This window comes from Delphinus delphis, chromosome 2 (assembly GCF_949987515.2).
Source record: "Delphinus delphis chromosome 2, mDelDel1.2, whole genome shotgun sequence".
Lineage (NCBI taxonomy): Eukaryota > Metazoa > Chordata > Mammalia > Artiodactyla > Delphinidae > Delphinus > Delphinus delphis.
The window spans coordinates 40,051,274-40,067,520 of NC_082684.1; the positions used below are offsets into that span (position 1 = coordinate 40,051,274).

The 16,247-nt window shown below is 36.8% G+C and overlaps 1 protein-coding gene and 1 long non-coding RNA gene across 3 annotated transcripts in view; one reads left to right on the forward strand and one right to left on the reverse strand.

Moving 5' to 3' along the window:
- Positions 1 to 3,780: 3,780 nt before the first annotated feature.
- LOC132420219 (uncharacterized) overlaps positions 3,781 to 16,247 on the forward strand; it is a 35,263-nt gene continuing 22,796 nt past the window's right edge. Inside the window, exon 1 of the long non-coding RNA XR_009518330.1 lies at positions 3,781 to 3,977. This is a non-coding gene — a long non-coding RNA (uncharacterized lncRNA). The remainder of the gene's footprint in view (positions 3,978 to 16,247) is intronic.
- The window catches only part of HIF1A (hypoxia inducible factor 1 subunit alpha), a 41,433-nt gene continuing 32,124 nt past the window's right edge, over positions 6,939 to 16,247 (reverse strand). For both annotated transcript variants that reach the window (XM_060004440.1, XM_060004441.1), the window contains 7 exons: positions 14,902 to 15,122; positions 13,999 to 14,285; positions 12,413 to 12,535; positions 11,876 to 12,300; positions 9,443 to 9,551; positions 8,749 to 8,875; positions 6,939 to 8,263 (listed from right to left, as the gene is read on the reverse strand). In XM_060004440.1, coding sequence (XP_059860423.1) covers positions 8,112 to 8,263; positions 8,749 to 8,875; positions 9,443 to 9,551; positions 11,876 to 12,300; positions 12,413 to 12,535; positions 13,999 to 14,285; positions 14,902 to 15,122 — 1,444 coding nt within the window. In that variant the 3' untranslated portion in view covers positions 6,939 to 8,111. The remainder of the gene's footprint in view (positions 8,264 to 8,748; positions 8,876 to 9,442; positions 9,552 to 11,875; positions 12,301 to 12,412; positions 12,536 to 13,998; positions 14,286 to 14,901; positions 15,123 to 16,247) is intronic.

Consider the following 16,247-nt stretch of genomic DNA (forward strand, 5'->3'; position numbering starts at 1 on the left):
CTTGGGGGTTGTCTCAGCGGAAGAAAAGCGCCCTCATTAAAGGTCATTTCTTCTCAGGGCAGCCCACATTCAATGACTGATCACTGTAGGGGCCTCAGCCCTCTCTGTAACTTGGTACCCTTCTCAAGGGCTATCCCAGGTCCACACCTCCCATGTGGCTGCTGAAAGCCTCTGCTGGGACTGCATCTCAGCTCAGTTTCTCCCTCTGCCCACTTCTGCTTTTTCCTGTCCATGTGTTTTTCCTTAAAACACTCCCTGATAAATGTCCTGCAATCTCCATCTTGGAGTCTACTTCCCCAAGAACCCAAACTGCAGAGACACTTTTACATCATTATACTATTCTCTTTACTTTTGTGCATGGTCAAAAGTTTCCATAATGAACATTTAAGAAAAGGACAGCATCAGACTGGTTGTGGTGGATAAGGGTAAAAGTGACAAGTTTTGTCTAGGGCTCCGATTTTGGAGACTGGGTGGCGCCATTCACTGAGCAGGTGATGCAGGAGGAAGAGCCATTTGGAGGGCATATGAGGAGTTAGTTCTTGCTTTTTTTAGGATTTTACTTTTTTTCATCATTTTAATTTATTTTTTAACATCTTTATTGGAGTATAATTGCTTTACAGTGGTGTGTTAGTTTCTGCTGTATAACAAAGTGAATCAGCTATACATATACATATATCTGCACATCTCCTCCCTCTTGCGTCTCCCTCCCACCTCCCCTATCCCACCCCTCTAGGTGGTCACAAAGCACCGAGCTGATCTCCCTGTGCTATGCGGCTGCTTCCCACTAGCTATCTATTTTACAATTGGTAGTGTATATATGTCCATGCTACTCTCTCACTTCGTCCCAGCTTACCCTTTTCCCCACCCTGCGTCCTCAAGTCCATTCTCTACATCTGCGTCTTTATTCTTGTCCTGTCCCTAGGTTCTTCATAACCATTTTTTTTAAGATTCCATATATATGTGTTAGCATATGGTATTTGTTTTTCTCTTTCTGACTTACTGCACTCTGTATGACAGACTCTAGGTCCATCCACCTCACTACAAATAACTCAATTTCATTTCTTTTTATGGCTGAGTAATATGGGGAGTTAGTTTTTGAGAGGCCAAACTTGACGTGCCTGTGGGGAGCAGTCTGGCCTGGACATGGACTATCAAGCTAGAGGTAACTCTAGGTAATGATGATGATAATGAGTTATATTACCTTGGTAATAACTCTAGGTAAGGTAATGATGACTTAGAACATCTTTAATGACCAATACAAACTTCACTTGTGTTTACCCAATTATAGCTGAACGTGTTAGAACCTCGTAGAATGGGAATTAACCCATTGATAGCAGGCACCACATTCTAGAATATTTCTATCACCTACAGGTCTCACAATAACCCTGTCTTAGTCTGTTCAAGCTGCTAAAACAAAACACCATAAACTGGGTAGTTTACTCTTCATGGTTCTAGAGTCTGGAAGTCCAAGACCAGAATACTATCACGGTTAGTGCTAGCTGGTGAGAGCCCTATTCTTGGTTGCAGATTCCTAACTTCTCACTGTATACTCACTTGGCCAAAGGGGCGATGGAGCTCTCTGGAGCCTCATCAACAAGGGCACAAATCCCATTCATGAAGGCTCCACCCTCATGACCTAATCACCTCCCAAAGTCCCCACCTCTGAATACTGTTACCATCTTGGAGGTAAGGTTTCTACATATGAATTCTGAGGGACCACAAACATTCAAAACATCACAAACATCTTAGACTCAGTCAACCCTCGGTAATTGTTCTTTGAATAAATGGATTTCATTGGAAAAGCTAGAAAATGGTCCTGTTTTCCCCATTCCATTCCTCTGATCATTTCTTCTCTGGTCTCTGTCACACAAGATCCTCTCCTACCTTCAATCATGTGAGTTGTCCTTGTGCAAGCAGAGTGCAAGGTTTTAGGAAAAATCAAAGATGAATCAGATAGGAACCTCACTCTGAAGGAACTAAGAGTTTGGTAGGGGAGATAAGACATGCATAAATGAGCACAGAACATTGAAAGAAAGAAAGAGAAGTAAGAAAGCAGAAGGACTAAAGGTGAAGTTCACAGGGATGGCAAATACCTGCAGTTGCATTTGCCTACAAAGAGGAAAAGCATCTACCCAGGCTGTGCTGGCTGCTCTCTAATTTGCGATGTTCGTAGCTTACTTCAGTTAGGTTTTTGCTTTAAATACTCTACCAGTAGGCTGTAGAATTAGGCAACAGCTTATAATGGCTTACCCCAAAGCTTGTCCAGTACTCCTATTAGAGTATGTCATAAGCAGTTGTGTGTGGAACCATTAAAAAAAAAAAAAAGCCATTTTAAAGAGCCAGTAATATTATCCAGAAATATATGGAAAGGATCTCTACATAAAAATGTTTCATGTTTTAATATTTCAAAGATCTCTAAAAAATATGACTTAACAGCGTCCTAGACTACTTGTCAGGCTATATATGATGTTTCTCAATTTTAAAAAATGCTTTTGTGATTAACATTAAAGAACCCTACTCCTCCAATCCCCTGGCCTGCTCTCCTCCGTGAAGAATCACCAGTTTACAATGATTTATTAAGCATCAATAAGACCAAAAGAGTTGTAGTATTCTCCCTAAATAACACCTAATTAAGTACAAACATGGTGACTGAGGCTACAGTTCAGTTTTTATTAGGAAAAAAATATTTAGAACACCTCGGCCACTTGTTTTAAATGTTAAAAGAGAATTTTTAATGTCCTACTTTGTAGGAAATTCTATTTGAGAAAACATGAACAATGGATTTTCCTGAAAAAAAACAATTTAAAATAAAATATAAGATGTAGTCAGCTGTGTATATACAAAAGCGAGGTTATTTATTCTAAACAATACCTGGCTCCGTACTTTACAACAAACTGCGCAATCATAACCTAATTACAGGAGACTAAATTTAATGCCCCAAGCTTTTGTTTTCCAAACTCACCTCCCTTCTTTCCAAAAAGATTATCTTCTCCCAAAGGATTCTCAGGGTGCAGACACACAATAAATTCAAAAAACACGACAAGCAGAAAAAAACAAAACAAAACAACAATAAAAACCCACCCAGGGCAGCTAGTTTCCATTTAATTACTTAATCAAGCATATCTCAAAGTGCTTTATTTAAAATAAACGAAGCCTTTGAGTGCCTTAGGGGTAATATGTTGAAATGTACACACAACGTCTCTGTTTTTGATAAGATTAGTAGATAGGACTAATCTTTTTAAACTGTTGCGTAGTTACGCAATCTGTTAGGCGACCCCTCGACATTTCTCTGTTCTACAGAGCACAGCTTAACACTCCAAAGCATCTGCTTGGGAGTTCGGAAGACAGCTCTACCTACAGCAACACTTCACTTCTCCTTCCCTCAAATCTCCCCCCGCCCCGCAAACTCCAACATCCAAAACGGCCAAGTTTCAGTAAGGGCTGGCAGGCGAATCGAGCAGATCACGGAAGACAAAGGGCAGCGCGGGGCCCACGAGCCCCCGCCGACCCTTCCGTCCGCGCGCGCGCGCATTCTAAAGCCGGGCGGGGCGGTGCCTCCACATGCGCTCCCACACGTAGGCGGGAGCCCGGAGCAGCAGCCACACGCGCCACTCCTGCCGCCTCGCGCCGGCCCCCAGTCCCCGGCCGCGGGCGGGGCTGGGGCTGCGGTGCTGAGCCCCAGCACGTACTGGGGCGTGGCCTGAAGCGCGGCGGGCGGGGTTTGGAGAAGTTTCTCCGGGCGGCTCACATTTCACATCGTCATCATGTAGGCACCAGGGCGCCAGGGCCAGAAGTGGTGCCGGTCCCTTCCGCATCCTTGCTGTTCTCCCCGCTGAGGGTCTGATCACTGCCGCTCTCAGGCACCTGTCTTTCCTCTCCGTGCCGGAATGGAGCCAAGACAAAGGAATAAAAGAAATTAAATAGTACAAGGAGATCGGGTGTCTGAGCAGCGTCTTGGATAATGCCGTCCACTACAGGTAAGAATAAAAATTATGTCCAAACCTCTTAAAGATGTGAACACAACAAAGCTCCGAAGGTGTTCATAGGAGGGTAGAGGTAAGGTGTAGTTTTTGTTTTACAGGGAGACTTTCATTTCACATCCTACAGATTGAACTACTTCTCTGTAAAATGATCTGGGACAACAGGCTCAGCGCTATTTAAAGGGAGGAAATATGAGCAAAGTGGTTAGTGGCAGACTTAAAAAACACCCCAGTAAAATTTTTTTTACATTTTTGTTGGTTCTACATAGCAACATGTTTGCAAAGGTTTTATTTAACCAAACACCGTTAAAAAAAAATGATTTTGTATTATTTGCAACTTGTTTTTGACGTTGCTACATTGGAAATTTGAACTTTTGGAATGTTGACGTTTCTGCAAAGCCAGTAGCTTTAAGTTCATCATTTTTCCATTTTAGAGGTTGTAGGGGGAAATCAAACTTTAGAATGGTAGTTGTGAGGTTAATACAAACTTATAAGAAAATAAACGTGTCTAGCATGCTATTAAATCGAACAGCGCTGACAGAACCATACCATATATTCATCTGGCCTTTTATAGTTTATCAACATGCATTTCATATACCACCTCATTTACCTGAGTTAATGTCTCCGTAACCACACACCAAAATCTCTAGCTCAAACTCAAAACCCACTAAATAGCACCAGAACACCTCTTTTATTCATTTCCATTTGCCTTGCCATTCCTCTCATAGACCATCCCCTCAGTGTCCTCTATGATTTCATTACCATCAAGGGACAACCACTCTCAGTTCCCTACACCCTCATTGCTTTCTATTTGCCATTTAAACAGTTAATGGGAAAAGGGGTAAGGTTCTACTGGACTGGCTAGCACTTCACCAGCTCAGACACTCTGAATCATAGGCCATCTCTCCAAGACTGTTTTCTCATCTACAAAATGAGATACAGGTACTATTTCATAGTGTTTTTTTGAAGATTGTGAGATAACATGCAAAATGCTTAGCACAAAGTCTAGCATTAGATTCATTTTAACTCCTAATCTAAAAGAAGTTGTACCTACCAATGGTAGGCTCCCTGGGGAAATCTTTTTCAGTTCCAGAGTTAATAGTGAGGCTTAGAACAAATGAACAAAATACACTAAGCTCCTTTGCCATACTTTTTTCAGATGTGAAAATAATACTGTGGTCATTCACTCACAGCACCGCCAGAGGAAGAAGTATAGGCATTCATCAGGAAGGGAGACAATACAGGACTGTAGCTGCTGGGGTAGAGCTATACTTGGCTCAAGGCATTATAAAGACATTTGTTACGGTCTCAAAGAGGCTGGCACAATGCTGGGAGGAAAGGCTGGTTCTGCTATTTAAAACAGCTTCAAGCACTCCAGGGGACTTATTTTCTGAATGACCAAGGGGTGGATACTTGTTTTCTCCCAGCTTTACCATCCTTTAAAGTGGCTTTTTCATCTAAATCATTGCTCCACAAGTCATTTTCCTACTCGTGGTCATTACAGATCTGACCATTAACTAATAATTGAAAACGATCAACTTCTAGATTTCAGCTTAAGTTAATTTGCTAACAAAATGAGCAGAATTTTAAATTTCAACCCGGGAATATTAAGCAACTACTTTATTCTAAAATACCACCTCTAGTACTATCTGTAATTAAATGCAGAAGCACTTTGGATCATAGTATTTGCAGTGAAATATGCCCCTAAAAACTTAGGTTGAGTCTTAATATTGTAAACTTTTGTTCCCATATTTTCATGTAACTGTAATCAGATTTTCTTCATTCTAAGATAAAAACAGCCTCCTAAGATCTGTGGCTTAATTTTGTCCAGGATATTTTGTTCCTCTAACCTCAGGATACAGGGCCTAAGGCTCTGGCACTGCCTATGTAATTTGTCCATAAAAATAATTTGCTGTTACTTCTAGGAGCAGGGATTCACTATCTCTTATTATATCTTTTTGTGCTGTCTGATTTTTTAAATTTTAAGTAGGAATGTATTACTTTTACAATCATAAAAGAAATAATGCTATTTCATTTTAAAAATATAGGGAAAAAAGCTATTTAAAAAATTTTAAATATACAGTATCATTAAGACAAAAACAAAGCAACGTTTTTCTAGTTTCATATTAGAGTCAGAAGACCTAAGTTTAAATCTTCGGTCTGCCACTATTACCTTTAAGGCTTGGACAAATCCTTTATCATTTGAGGTCTAAATTTCTTTATCTGTGAGTGACAATAGATCGGAGATCTTTAGAGCAGGGGTCCCCAACCCCTGGGCCACAAACTGGTACCAGTCTGTGGCCTGTTTGGAACCGGGCCCACAACAGGAGGTGAGCGGCAGGTGAGCGAGCGAAGCTTCATCTGTATTTATAGCCGCGCCCCATCGCTAGCATTACCACCCGAGCTCCTCCTCCTGTCAGCATTATGGTGAGTTGCATAATTATTTCATTATATATTACAATGTAATAATAATAGAAATAAAGGGCACAATAAATGTAATGCGCTTGAATCATCCGAAACCATCCCCCACCCCCCAACCGTGGAATAACTGTCTTCCACGAAACCGTTCCCTGGTGCCAAAAAGGCTGGGGACCACTGCTTCAGAGGAACTTTCTAGCCCATACAACATTATGTAACTATAATGTTCAGGATTTGCTTCATTCATCCCATTCATATTAGAACATTAAAATTTTGTTTTACTTTAATAAATTAAAGGTTCATAAATGACAAGTTTCTTTTCTAAAAGCATACTTTTCACAGTGGAACATTACCGTTTGTTATTATTTAACATTACATTTAGGGACACAGTATAACTTAAGGTGATGGCAATACGATAAATGTAGAAATAAACAAGAGTAATGTAATATTCATAAAATACTTAAACTGTTGGTAAACAATATTATGAGTTGGAGGTGTTAAAGCAAATATTATTTTAACATAAAAGCCGATCAAAGGGGGCCTGGTCCACAGAAGATGTTTATTTGATGTAACAAAACAATACAGTTAGTGTTAGATCCAACCACAAAGAGCAAAAGGAATGAAAAATTTGTACAATGCACATAGAAAAACAAGATGTTTACTGTGACAACTATATATTTCTAAAATAATGCTTTTCTAAAATTACTCAATTATTGAAATCTATATGAAAACAGAATGATGTTAATAGCGACAAAGTGCATAAAACCAAACATCAAATTTCGAGCAAATTAACATACTAGGCAATTTTGCTAACAAAGCATGATTTTTTTCTTGTTCACAATCTGCTCAAAATACCTTTATACCAACATGGTGGGCAGAACATTTAGGTTTAATATCAATTACACAATATTAGCATAAACTTCCACAACTACAGATAGGGTATTGTTTTCTTTTGAGCTGGCAAAGTGACTACAGAAACATCAGATCATTTCTCTGAATTGAGAATTTTATCCAAATAAATGCCACATACCTTCCAGATATATGCATATCTTTCTATATCATGTAAATGGCTTTACCCATTTAAATAATAAACCATACAAGCATTTAAGAATCATTATTATATGATTAACAATGTCATGTTCCAGGTTTAATAATTTCATAGGCCAAAAAAAATTTCTTCTTAAAAACTAGTTTTATAAATGCAGAATATATTGCATGAGTAACTGCTGGTATTTTTTTAAGAAAATATATTGTGCAATTGTGGCTACCATGTACTGCTGGCAAATCATTACTGTTTATGTAAAATGTGAAAAAACTGAGTAAAAATTTTTCAAACTCATCATGATGAAAGGTTACTTGCCTTCTTAAAAAAAAATTACATTGGCATCTTATTAAAAATAATTCGATAAGGGACAAACTCCCTAGCCCAAAATAAATAAATAAAAAGGTGCATTTTAAAAATGATGCTACTGCAATGCAATGGTTTAAATACCAAAGAACTGTGAAAATGTGCTGTGTGTGATCTGGCATTAAGGAACATACTAAAAAAGAGCATTAATGTAAATTAAGTAGAAAGGGGATCAAAATTGAACTAACCAAGTTTGTGCAGTATTTGTAGCCAGGCTTCTAAAATTAGATATAGAAAATATAAATAGACTGCTTTAGGTAATGAGCCACCAGTGTCCAAAAAAAGGAATGAGATTATGAAAAAGCTCAGTTAACTTGATCCAAAGCTCTGAGTAATTCTTCACCCTGCAGTAGGTTTCTGCTGCCTTGTATAGGAGCATTAACTTCACAATCATAACTGGTCAGCTGTGGTAATCCACTCTCATCCATTGATTGCCCCAGCAGTCTACATGCTAAATCTGAAAAACAAAGATACTTAAGTATTTATTCATCTAATCCATGAATATTATTAAACAGCCACTATGCACTAGGTATTGGGGAAAATAAGGCAAATAAGCGCTAGAAGGGTTTTAGTCTATTAGGCAAAACCACAATCGTGTAAACAAGAAAGTGCAAAAAATTGTTACTGGTGCTATGTCACAAATGTTTAAAGGTACCTTGAAGGCACAAAGGCGTGATAAACCAATTTAGAAAAAGGCATTAAAATGTGCAAGCTTCAGCTTCTATTCAATATTGATAGCACACAGACTCAGATCAAAGATAATTACTAAAAATTCATAGTTCCATCTTGAAATAGCTATTACTGATCAAATAAAATGCAACCTTACTTTTTAATCCTGCTAAGGAGTGAAAATCACTCTCAATTGGAGTAAAGCTCCTAAATAAAAGTTTCATATATTTTAATTCTCTTTGTGATGTTCAAGGGCAGAAAGAATAAACTAACCAGAGGGTATTAAAATAATTGTCTTTTGCTCCATTCCATTCTGTTCACTAGATTTGCATCCTTTTACACGTTTCCAAGAAAGTGATGTAGTAGTTGCACGATCATCTGGTTGCTGTAATAATGTTCCCTAAAAACAGTAAAGTTATTTCAATTTTACTATGTTGAATTTTTTTTAAGTCAAAACTTTGAAATCAGTGTAAGTTTGCTAACAATATGTGGGCAAGATTCTTAAATACTGCCCTAAGTTATTTTAAATTCTTTTTCTTCATACTACTTCATACTACCGGTGAATTCATTTGCCGGTCATTATGACAGCTACGTGTGTAAATGCTTTCCTGTTAATTTGGTCTGAAAATATCAGTATGGATTACACCAGCACTGACTGTTCTGTGGGTAAGAAGGGAAAGTAACCTAAAGGGAAGAGAAAGAGACTTGGTGGTGACACTGGGTGTGGAATGAGGGGAGAACTGTACTTACTCAAAATACATCTCTAGTGTTTGGAATTTTTACACCAAGACTGGATTCATTAAATGTTTGTATTTTTAAGAAAGAGTGTGTACAAGTGAAAAAAAACAATGTATAACTTCTGAAAATGTAACATTAGTATTTGGAAGATACAAGGAGTTACCTATATATCTAACTTAGAAATAGCACATTAGCTAGAATAGAAAAGCAAACATACTGTCACACTTACAATTCCTACTGCTTGAAAAAGTGAGCCATCATGTTCTATTTTTCGCTTTCTCTGAGCATTCTGCAAAGCTAGTATCTTTGGACTTAGTTCTTCCTCAGGAACAGTAGTTCTGAAAAATATTTTTTAATAAAAATATGGTTGTTTTATTTATTTAAAAAATATCCAGTTACTTTTCTAAAATGAAATATGTAATGCCTATTTTCCAACATTAAGGAATATAATGTTATACATAAGAGAACCGTCCTGATTACTAAAGTTTATTACCTTGAAAGCCCAAGTTCATTTTTTAAAACAAAATTTCCTAAAATATGCATTTCCCTATTTAGAAAATAGAACTGAACAGAACTAAATTGATGTCAAAGAGTTAAATATTGGCCTTTCATCCCACCTAATACACAGATATTCTTGGGACTACTGTAATAAAAGATTAATTTCACATTTGTGTTACGCTTTCAGTTTATAAAACATTGCATGTTCATTAGTTCACTGTAGCTTCACTCCAATCCCCAAGATAATACAGGTAATATAATACACATTCTATAAATGAGAAACCTGAGGCTTGTTAGGTAACTTGCTCTGTTGCTAATTAGCTGCAGATATGGAAGTACACTGCAGGTCTCCTGATACCCAGTCTCCTTCCCAGTGATCCTCCCACTAAGCCATTTTGCCCTCAGTATTGATCTGGTTATCAAACTTGATCTGCATCTAAAATTAATACTAAATAGTGAAGAACTGTTTTATGTGTCAAGTACATCGATTTTGTTATATCTGTTTCGCCTTTTCAAGAACCGCCCGCCCACCCCCAACATAATCACAATAGCTCCTTGCTGTCCCATCTAGTTGAGAATGGCATATGGGTAAGGGATGTACTACTCTAACGGCTCTCCTACATGCAGTCTTGTTTTGTATTTTTAAAAAATTCTATGAAACCGTCAATATATAGACAGGCAGATTTTTAAATTTTTATATAAATGTTACCTCTATTAAGCGTAACTCAGTCTATCATGTAAATATCATCTTAGTAGTAGTACTTTTAATGGTTTATTTTTAATCTTTGCTCTAAAAGCTGCAAATTGTCTGGTTTACCGTAGCACTTTGATTTTGCAAATTACCTACAGAGGTAGTAAAGAAAAAGCCTCCATATAGTTCTGAATGGTTAAGTTCATAAAGTGTTTAGTACATACTATATTGGAACTAATGTAAAAAAAATTGCTAAAATGACTAGATGTTTGTTGGACTTTGGTTTTGACAAGTACGTAGTTATTCAGAAAACCAAACAGCCCATGGTTCTCTGTAGCTGTAACTGAAAATTACAGATCACTGCCAATTCTACTGCTATGTTCATTCTTCTCTCCATCTAATAACCATTTATTGAAGCAAGTGCTACATGTTAGGTACTGAGTTAAGTATTAGTAACACAGAAATGCCCGAGGCACTGTCACCTCCCAAAGGAGCTCTAAAGTCGGTTGGTGATAATAGTAAAACAATAATGTTAAATACTTCTTTGATAATTTAAAGCTCTAAGATCTTTTCCTAGCTCTGGGAAAAGGCCTCTCCTAGCATTCTAGGTCAAAGCAGTGATGCAGGGCAGGAGAATAAAGCCATAAGCTCTGGCTATGGCAGTGCTTTTTCCTATTGCTATTGATATCTGACTTAGTCTAGGCACTGTGGAGGAATCATTCCTCTCCTCCACACACTGCTCCACTAACTTGTTTCCTCTGACTACAGCCTAAATTTTAAATGTGTCAAATCCTATTACAAATTATACACAAAAATTATAACTTAAAATTTGGATAGTGACCATATGTTTGCTCAAACTAGCTCCATAGAAGCAATGCCATGACACATGCTTAGATTCTTGTTATAGCTTTTAAAAAATATTTAACCTATGATATAGCTAGTGTTCTATAAATAAAAAGGAAAAATAAAAGCAATTTATAACTATACATCAATTTTTTTTAAATGCTTATAAATATCTATATTGAATACTGAGGACTGAAGACCATCAAGTTCAATTTGGATTGGAGAACTGGAAATACCCTTAAGTTGGAAAGGTTTTTTTCAGCTAAGCTTAAAAAGAGCTCCAAGCTATGGAGGCAAGTAAGGATAGTTAATGAGTCTGATTTAAGCAATTACAAGAAACTGGGCCAATTTTTGTACATTTACAGAACTTACTGGCTGGATTTTATTTTTAGAGGTATTAGAAGACCCTTCTACTCCTACATTTAGATAAGTGATATGACTATAAAGTAATACACAAGCTAATTTAGAAATGGTTTTTTGAGTGCTTGTTTTAAGTTCAGAATTTGTACGTCAATTTTATGTTCCTTAAAGCATATAAATCAGAAAGTTTGCTACATTTAGAAATAATTTACCATCATACATGTTTCCTCAAAAATAACAAACTATAACTTTAATGTTACATATAAATACCTTTGACTCAAAGCGACAGATAACACATTAGGGCTTCTTGGATGAGATTTTTCTGTCTGTTCTATGACTCCTTTTCCTGCTCTGTTTGGTGAGGCTGTCCGACTTCCAGTGTCACTATATGGTGATGTTGTGGCACAAGTAGTTTCTTTAGGTACGTGGGGAGGAGATGGAAATGCAATCAATATTTTAATGTCTTCCATACCATCTTTTGTCACTGTTTTTAATTCATCAGTGGTGGCTGTGGTAGTGTTGGTGGTTATAGGAGGTTCCTGCATTTGAGTCGGCTGGAATACTGTAATTGTGCTCGCACTTTGAGGAGTAGTAGAACTGCTTTCCAATGGTGACAACTGGTCGAAGGAACGTAACTGGAAGTCATCATCCATTGGGATATAAGGAGCTAACATCTCCAAGTCTAAATCAGTGTCCTTTAAAACAACAAATACATGAGTTTTTACAATGGCCACACCATATAAAAGAAAAACAAGTTAAACCCAAAGCCAGTTTTGAATAATATATATAATAAACAAGTTCATATACCTGAGTGGAAAATGGATTCTTTGCTTCCGTGTCTTCAGCAAAAAGTTTCTCTACCAATTCCAACTTGAATTCATTGACCATATCACTATCCACATCAAAACAATATTCACTGGGACTGTTAGGCTGTAAAAAGAATTAATATATTTACTTTTCCCTGAAGAAGCTTACATAAATGTTTTGCTGGTTGTTAGAATGTGAAAACCTAATCTCAGAGAATACACAACAAAGTCTGTCTCTTCTATCGAATTTTATCTAACTAGTGAGAAATGAGATTTTTTGAGCTTACACTTATAATTCTGTCAATACATCCATTTCTAACTTTATGTAATATAACAGCATTTATAAGATTAAAAGATGCATTTATCTGCTTATTCTAAAGAATAAAACTCACCTAATAATTCAACTCCCAAATGGTACCTAACTGGCCAATAACCAGATGATATACTCACTGGAATCTGTGTAATGAGAGGCCATACTGCTGTGGTGATCTACCTAAAAATCTCACAGCTACTCTGGGGGGCAGGCGAGGATAGGGCTGGAGACTTAAGTTCTTTACTTGTATTCACCTTAATGAATGCAGTACTAGTTTAGTTTTCAGCAAGAATTCTAACCAAAAAACTATAGCTATGTATTCTAAGCATAAACTTTTGCTTTCCTCATCTTAACATTTTTGTTAGATTTACTTTTTATGGATTAAAAACAAAATGACTCGAACATTTTTGTGCTAGGCAAACTGAGCAACCAGAGAGTAGGATATATTTTCTAGAAGGCTATGAGATGTCAAATCTCCTACTTTTAGCTTGCCAGTTTGAGTCAGTAAATATTTAATGTAAAATAATATACCACTTTTTTTAGGCTTATTTGAGCCTCATTTATCAAGTCATAATATTCAAATCTGAGCTGCCGTACTCATGAGCATGTTTTTAGACATAGGAAGCTCTGAAATCAAATCATTCTAGATTGAGAAATAGAGCCCTATATGATACCTTCAGTCTTGGCCTAGCCTAGCCCTTAAAGACTATTTTTATTGTTTATAGAAAAACTAGTATCAAGACAGAACTTGAATTAAAAAGTTACTAAGTAATTTTTCTGAGTAAGACTTGGTGAGACTTTCATGTTACTCTTATCCAGAATGTCAAAATAGTGATGGAAATTGTGCTAAATTGGGCAAAGAGCTTAGAGTCCTTTCCCTTTTAAGCCTTGCTAATAATAAGCCCTTTGCCACTGGATAATTCTCCAACTCAAAGGGTAATATGAATGGGCTTAGATCATTCATAGGCACACAGTATTGTTCTCTGTGGATATCTAAGTTCAAGACTTTTTTTATCCTACTGATATAAATACACACAGGAGCAACATATGTTTTACCTTTTGCCTTATGTTAAGGCAGCTCATTCCCATGTTCCTGACTGTCTTTGAGCCTAAAACATGGACTGAGGTCTAAGTCAGGCATAGCTTTTGTAGTAATTTTAAAAGTGCTAAAATTCATAGAAACAAAACTATGACATGTGGTTCAAATTTATATATATGTCCCTAAACATTAAAATCTGTAAGTTATCCTTTTCTTGTTCTATCATGACACCTACCTCAGGTGAACTTTGTCTGGTGCTTCCATCAGAAGGACTAGCTGGCTGATCTTGAATCTGGGGCATGGTGAAAGAAAGTTCCAGTGACTCTGGATTTGGTTCTAACTTTAATGCAACTTCCTGATTGAGTGCAGGGTCAGCACTACTTCTAAGTGGCTTTGGAGTTTCAGAGGCAGGTAATGGAGACATTGCCAAATTTATATTCTGTAATTTCTCATTGGATGAGGGGAGCATTACATCATTATACAATGGAACTTCCTCAAGTTGTTGTTCATCAGTTTCTGTGTCTGTAGGGGAAAAAATTAGTCAATTTGAAGACTATCTAGATTTCAACATATACAGAAATGTATGCCCCCTTTTACAAAAGGTTTATCTAGTTCACTCAAGTAACAAAAATGTTACCAAATTTTACTTAATCCGAAAGTCTGCAGATATTATGGTATAACCATAAGTCTAAGTTCTTTCCAATCCACTACTGACAACTTCTATAATCTATATAGCATAAAAACTCCTTCAATTCCAACCTTTTCATACCTTTTATTCATTAAAATTTAACATAGTTTGAAATTACAGTTTTCTTTTTCAGTGTTTGATTTCTGGTATGACTGCTTATTTATCCTTTAATGCAACTTATGCCTACTGCAGTATACCTGCTAACTTGTGAAAAAATATGACAGTAGGCTATAGAAATAGCAGAGCTTATTAAAAGTGAACAATTAAAAGTGGGAAAAAGAAATATCTTAAAAACACTTTGAAGCACAATTTCCAACAATGTGCAAAAGCAGGAATGCTGAGAAATTACAGGGGCAAAGACCACAATGTCCAAATGATTACCAACAAAAAATGTTAAAGTTTAGGCAATTAACATAGTTTAGGCAATTAACAAAATAACTAAAGACCCACCATTGCTGCCAAAATCTAAAGATATGATTGTGTCTCCAGCAGCTGGGGCCAGCAAAGTTAAAGCATCAGGTTCCTTCTTAAGTTTATCAAAGAGACTACTTGTATCTTCTGATTCAACTTTGGTGAATAGCTGAGTCATTTTCATGTCTGAAGATTCAACTGGTTTGAGGACACATTCTGTTTGTTGAAGGGAGAAAATCAAGTCGTGCTGAATAATACCACTGTCAAAAAAGAGAGATTAGTAATTCTTAAATGAGCACTTGACACAATGTGGGGGGGAGAAGGACTCTGAAATGGCCTTGTCTCTCAAAAAAATTCAAAATTCTGTTTTATGGAAAGGAACATTTTAAGATGCCTTAAAACATCTCTCATGCCTACCTGGTCACATTCAGGGTTTAAAATACCAATATGAAATAAAGACCTATTAAAATTCACAATACAAGATAATTCAGGTATTTGACTAATTTCAATTAAGAAACTTCAGCTATTCCTTTGAGAAGATTGGTGGTGACAAAGAAATGTAACAGTCAAGTACATGTAGGACGATAAGCAGATCTTTTGTGCCCACATGTAAGGATATTGGCACAGAAGAACTCTTTGACATTCATATATGAAGCATGACCTAAGGATGGCCCTAGAATATAAAGATATATAAATGACAAAGGTCCTTCTAAGAGGGGCACTGTTTTTTCCTTGGTGGTAAGAAAATGATCTGGTGATACCACCTACAGGATAGAGTTGAAGAGAGATGATGAACAACAGCTCCATCTTCATGTTTGGCTTAATTTTATTGCTCCTTTAATCAACAAACATTAAGTGTTTACTATGTGAAATGAACTGAGGATACAAAGTTTAAAATATCTAACCCTTGCCCTCAGGAAGTTTAAAACCCATTGTGAAAGTATGTGTGCAAACAACTGAAATACAAAGTGATAGTTGCTAAAATGGAGAAGGTTTGTGTCACAGAGGCCAGTAAGCTGAAACTTGGACTCAAGTAGGATCTGTTAGACAGACTGGGATAGGGGAAAAGAAGGACATTCCAAGTGGGTGATTCTTATATAATGGGAAGGTCACAAAAGAACTCTTTTGCCTAATTTTAAAACATTAAAGGATGGTGTCAGAAGTGGCAAAAATAAAAACCAAATGATGAAGGTCTTCCTAAGAGAGGGGTGGCCACAGATTTTAGAAAGAAGGCTAAATCTACAAAAGCATGGGAGTACAGAAAATAATGACAAATGATGCTACGCAAGTAGGCAAGGGTTTATTTTGGGGGTGATAAAGGGATCTTTAAAACAACTCTAAGGAAAATGAGATGATCAGATATCCATGCAAGAAAACTCAGCCTG